Below are 5,886 nucleotides of genomic sequence, written 5' to 3'. Positions count from 1 at the left end.
GCAGGAATTAGGTATTTTATATGGTGGACATCCTACTGGGGCCTCTGGGCTGGATTTTTCATGCTGGGGGCAGGGAAAATGAAAGGAAGAGGCTTCAGCTGCCTGGTCCATATTTAACCTCCTCCATAGGGATAAGAATGAATCTGTAGACTTTTTGCAGGCAAAACCTATTTTCTTACCTCCCCAAATGCTAGGGGTTTTTGTTTGGGTTTTTTTGCTACTCTTTCAACATTTGGTATTCTCATTCAAAAGAATATTTATTATTTATTCTTTAAGAAACAGAACAAATACAAAGTTTTACTGATCCAGTTCAGTTGAGTTCAAACTTCTGTATTGCAGCTCCTTAAAATATTAATAGTACGAGACCTGCCAGTAAGTAGCCTCCTTGGCATTTCCCCCGCTGAAGTGAAATGTTGGTAAATAGGTCATGAATCAATATCCCGGGGGAATGTGACCTAAATAGTGTCTGGATTTTGTCTACTGTTGCTTCTGGTGGGGTGCTGGGGCATCCGTGATGGACCAATAGTAGTAGGTGCCATGGGGTATCGTGACAGAGGTGACTTCCCCAGTAAAGAATTTGTACTAAAGCGCTTAAGCAGGGCTTATGTGGGACCTTGTGAGGACCTCGGGCATGGGATATAAGGGGAAAGATATTTTCTCATCCTGTGCTGCCTAAGATTCAAATTGGAGCCCTGGGTCACTTGCTGCAGTCTCAGAAGGAGGAGGATAGAAGGAGATGGATCCAACCATCAGGGCAGACATGAACTCTGTTGGCAGGTTTCACTGCTTGTATTATATCCACCAAGGACAAAGTTCCCAATGATTTTGGGTACTGCAGGATCACATTTTTATGTGGTCCTGGAAAAGACTAGGTAGGCACAGTGCATTTCATGCTTCAGTTGAACTTATGGTCCTAGAGCTGAACTCTCAACCCCATGTGTTAGTAGAGGAGCAGTCCAAAATATAAATATTTAAATGACACAAAAGCATGATTTAACACTGAAAACATCACAGTTATTTTCTGCTTCTAGTACTTCCTATATGACTTTTCCCAGTCCCCATTTCCTGTTATTCACAGAAGTAAAACCTCTCCATCAACCTCTTAAACCTTTCCATCAACCTTTGGTTGTCTTACAGTGTGACAGGGTTTGTGAGAAAACACTTGTGGAAGCCATGCTAGGAGAGGAAAACTGGGGAGATTCAGACATGGTTTGGGGCTTTAGTCTTCTGTTCTGGTAGCTGAAAACGATTTTGTAGGCATGGATCTTGCTATACACGTAGCGGAAAAGATTGATCTGTTCAGCAATGTCTCTTTCAGTCTTCTCAAAAGTACTTGTTATGGGGAGAGGCTGACAAATACAATCTCTAAATCAAAGTTGGAGGAGGAGAAGTAAGCAAAGGGAAAACACAAAGAATATTAAAGAATATTTAGATTGCTGGGGAAAATTTAAATTGGCAGAACTTCCTAACATCTGCCACGTTTGGCTTAGGAAATAGATATGCAATTTCTGAACCTTGAAAGATTACCATTAAGAAAAGTCAGGTGAGGTAAAGAAGATTTAAGAAAGTGTAAGGATAATGTCCGTTTTTAGAAAAAAGAACCAGAAAAGGAGTAAGCCTGAAATCAAATTAACTTGAATTCTAGGAATGATTCTGGAATAAACGACCAGGTAAAAAAGGGTAAATGCCTACAAGAAAATGAAGTCACTACAAATGACCAGCATGCATTTGTCAAGAAAAAAATCAAGTCAAGCCAATCCAAGTTTCTTTTTTCTTTCTTTGGTGAAGAGCAGGGAAGACGAATTTTGATTCTCTGTAGGGCATATTTGGATGATTTTTAATGGGATGATCTATTACAAAATGGAAACACACGTCAGGAAACAGTGTCAGGATGTCAGCTGAGCCCTTACCGCCACCAGGCAGGAGTCAGACTCCACGTGTGGCCTCTCTGCCTGCACATTCTTTCTGGTCTGCTTTGCACAGTAGCTTGGCTTAACCAGGAGGGTCTCATTCATTGTAGCCCACGAGGGAAACGTGGGCTGACTCCTCTCTGGATTGAGCAGAAGCAGGGATCCCGTAGCTGGGAGGCTGTTCAGATCGTGAGGCTGAAATTCCCAGTCCTCAGCACCCTGGTAACTGGTCCTGGCCATGCAGTTCTGTGCCTGTGTGGACAATTAAATGCAAGCGCACAGGGAGCTTTCAGACTAAGAAGGCAAGTTGTGGAATGAACTTCTCATCATTCAAGGTCCGATAGTCCAGGGGGGTGAGTGGACTAGACTGTCCATTAGATGCTTTTGGTCCTGGCAGGGTTGGATGGGAAGTGGATTGGAGAATAACAGGAACAGAAGACAGGGTCAGTGCAGGGATCCTGAAAGAACTGGTTTTGTTTAGTCTAAGAGGAGAAAATGGAGAGGGAACACAGTAACAGTTTTCACTATATGAAAAGTTGCTTGAAAGAGGTTGTTAATTAATTATTCTGTGTCCCCGGCATATGGATAAATTTTATTTGAAAAGCATTCTAAAGTGTGATTGAGCACCTGAGCAGGCTACACAAGGAACCTGTAAAATCTCCCAAATCAATGTCTGTGGGAGATAGGCAGGGCTCTGCACAGCCAGGCTCAAAGCGGGGAAATGGGATGAACAATGCTCTTAATTGTCTCAAGCTTTGTGCTTCAGGTGGGTGCAGGCTTCTCTTCGAACTCCATGGCTGCTTTCTCATGAGCTGTTAGGAACATAAATGTGTCCTGTTTAACTGGGACACCATCCATTTTATTCCACGTCCACTTAGACAGAAAGCTGCGGGGAGCTGTTTTGTTTGCTGTATTAGTATCTCCATGAAAGTAAATTTTTTTTTGTCCAATATTTTGTATGGATGTCATCCTGACCAGAGGGCTTCTTTTGGAGAGGAGCCTTCAGGAGAGATGCATCACTCCCTGTCCTGATCCCCATGGCGTAAAGGCGGCAGTCTGCTGTTGTTGTCCTAGGTCCAGCCAGGCGCTCAGAAGTGCGGTCCAAAGGAAGAGACACATGTCTGTGCTCCAGGCTCCTCTGTTTATTATACTTTTAAGCGAAGCTTGCAGGAAGTGAAGCCCTCCAGTGTAACCGAGGAAAGGAGCTGTTTTCTCAAAGCCATTTCTTAGAATTTGCTCAGGGTTCATGATTGTCAGGAGCAGAAGGTCAGAAACATGCCACTTTCTAGGCGGTTCATCCTTTTCAATAAATGGATATTTTGAGGTTTGCATAATATGTTTTGACAAAAAGATTAACTTCTTTGTACAGAGATAAAAGGATGCTGATATCACTGTGCTGTTTGCAGCCAAGTTGTGGACAGTGGATGCAAAACTTTCTTTGTTTTGTTTTCTTTTCAGCCAGTACCGACAAGGTAGCAAAAGAAAAAGCCGTCCTGTGAGTGTGAAAACATTTGAAGATGTCCCACTGGTAACCACTGTAAAAGTTGTTCAGGAGGTGAGTTTGTCTGTTGTTTGTATGCCTTTTCCTTCTGTTGATGTTTTGGTTGGTTTTCTTTTTGTCCCTTTCCATTGAATGCATTTCTAACACCTTTGCAGGAAAACCAGACAGACAGTGGGATGGTTCTTGCATCTGAAGAGCTGAAGACGTTGGAAGAGAGTGATAAACAAGTGAAAATACCCTTTAGGTAAGGCTCACCCTGCACGTAGGATTGAATATGACCTTTTGTTTGTAGTGTGTCAGAAGACTAATTGGTTTGTAAAATATTTTAGAAGGCAGAATCCTTCCTTATTGCATTTTTTAAAAACACAAAAGAAACACTGTGCACTGTGTGCCTGGTCATCTGCATTTGGTACCAGGAGAGGAGAGGTAATGCAACTGTCAGAAGCATCGGCCAAAGGACTTGAATTTATCAGCTGCAAAAGCATCAAACACCCCTCGAAGGAACTGAGCCGGTGCACACAATTGGGTGTATTTGTGAAGGCCTATCTGCAATGACAAAGGGTTCTCCTTTTTTCTTTCTTTCTTTTTTTCTAAAGCTGACTCTTGAATTTTCAGGATGTACCTGGGTGTATTTTCAGGGCATTGTACAGGGGTTTCATTGTGCAGTTCACAGGAAGCACAGTGGTGTTCATGGAGCTGAAGCCTCACGTATGCTCTCTGAGAGCTTCTCAGGAATTATTTTTTCCAGGACAACTTCAGTGCAAACAATGGTATACTGCAGTTACAATCGCACCATGGCTGAAATGTGTGATGCCTCAAAGTTTTCTCTCCGTTTCATCTGCGGTTGCAATCTAACTCCTTGTACCGTCATAAAATCAAATCTCTTTTGCATGCATCAGTGAAGTTAGGGCATTTGATTTATAATCAAATGCATGTTTGAAAAGGCTTGAAGCCAGTTTTGCTAAATGCAGCATTTTGCTTCGGTTGTTGCTGTGATGGAAAGCAGCTGCCGGGCAGGAATCGCCCACCTGCCCTCCAGAAGACAGTCTCCACTGCTCTCTCACTCTTGTTTCCACTCGTTTTTCACAGCACGCTGGTGCCCAGCAAGAGTAACGAGTCCGTCATGTCCGAAACCTCTAACCAGACGAGCGGGTACCAGTCCGGGTACCACTCAGATGACATGGACACCACTGCCTGCTCCAGCGAGGAGACTGAACTCTTGTGTGCGCACGGGCTCGCCTACGACGGCGCCGCGCCGCTTGCCTCCCCGCCACTGTAGGGCGAAGCCGGCGGCTCTGGGTCCCCGTGGGATGTGCCTTGATTGCCTGGGCTGGCGGTATTCAGGTTTGGTGTATAGAAAAGACCACGTCCCTGAGACTAAGAAAAGACATTTATTTTTCCTGAAGAGGATCTGGCAGCGAAACTGCACCGTGCCAGGCAGTGGGGCGCTTCCCTCTGGAGATGTTGGTGGCTGAGGGCATGAAATCCCGGCTGCGGTGTGCAGGTGCTGTGCCGACCCAGTGGCAGAGGCAGTGTGGTGGCCTTTGGGAGCCCGGTGTCACGCCAAGCGACTGCCCGATGAAGGCAACAGCACAGCGTTCAACTTAACTGTTTCTAGTTGTACGAAATAATAGCACAGCCCTCTCTTCTTTTTTCTCCTGCCCCCATTGTGGCTGGACTCCAGGAAGGAAACAGCACGGCACTGGCTTCTTGTTTCTCAGAGTTATCCCTTGCTTGCCCCTCCACAAACAAAAAGAGGAACCTCCAGCTCAAGGCTCTGGCACTCACCGACGGCCTGAGACTAAACATAGCCTGGGCTAAATATAGGTGGGGGCGATGGGCTCTCTCCTTGGTGGAGAAAAAAGTTGCTGCATTTCCTTGGAAGACTCGCCGGGTGAGGTTGGTTAGTAGGGAGAAGGCAGAGCAATGAGCCAAGAGATGGGACACGGGTGCCAAGGGCAGGCATCCCCTCTGGGGGTGACCTCGGGGTGACTCTGCCCCCTATCCTACCTGGCACCCTTGGCCCATGCCAGGCACCTACCCACGTCTGAGCTAGCCTGGACCGGCTGCAGAAAACGCCCTCTGCTTTGAATCACTGGGGCAGCCTCTACAACAGGTAGAAAGGGCAGTGTAATCTACCTTAGGACTGTAGGGAGCCCTGTGGTCCCCTAAGGGCACCCTGCCTTCTCATCTCACCCCCCCTTCCCTCAGATGTAGGTCTGACTCCTCCACTTTGCAAACTCCATGCCTGTTGGCACCAGCAGAGATCTCGGTTTATCTAGTCTAGGGAACCCGTGACTGGTTTCATGGCAGCTCTGATCTTCTCTGAGTGGTGAGATTGTGACTAATTGTTGGACAACTTCTTACCTGTGCTCTTGTAGTCCCAGAGCTCTATTGATAGACATAGTGCAGGCTACAAGATTTTAAAATGTAAAGCTATTTCTACTGAGTCCTTTTTTTGTATTTTTATAATGG

General features: G+C 45.7%; 1 protein-coding gene across 1 annotated transcript in view; it reads left to right on the top strand.

The window, feature by feature from the left end:
* The window catches only part of KDR (kinase insert domain receptor (a type III receptor tyrosine kinase)), a gene marked incomplete at its 3' end in the record, with an annotated part of 29,242 nt that extends 24,556 nt beyond the window's left edge, over positions 1-4,686 (top strand). The window contains exons 27-30 of the mRNA XM_010158916.1: positions 1-11; positions 3,369-3,465; positions 3,567-3,655; positions 4,501-4,686. The exon at positions 1-11 is cut by the window's left edge and continues 129 nt beyond it. Coding sequence (XP_010157218.1) covers positions 1-11; positions 3,369-3,465; positions 3,567-3,655; positions 4,501-4,686 — 383 coding nt within the window. The remainder of the gene's footprint in view (positions 12-3,368; positions 3,466-3,566; positions 3,656-4,500) is intronic.
* Between the last annotated feature and the right edge of the window lie 1,200 nt (positions 4,687-5,886).

The sequence above is a fragment of the Eurypyga helias genome, unplaced genomic scaffold (genome assembly GCF_000690775.1).
Source record: "Eurypyga helias isolate BGI_N326 unplaced genomic scaffold, ASM69077v1 scaffold19479, whole genome shotgun sequence".
In the NCBI taxonomy this organism is placed as follows: Eukaryota; Metazoa; Chordata; class Aves; order Eurypygiformes; family Eurypygidae; genus Eurypyga; species Eurypyga helias.
The sequence above is the reverse complement of the archived record's forward strand: the minus strand, read 5'-3'. Positions and strand labels throughout refer to the sequence as shown.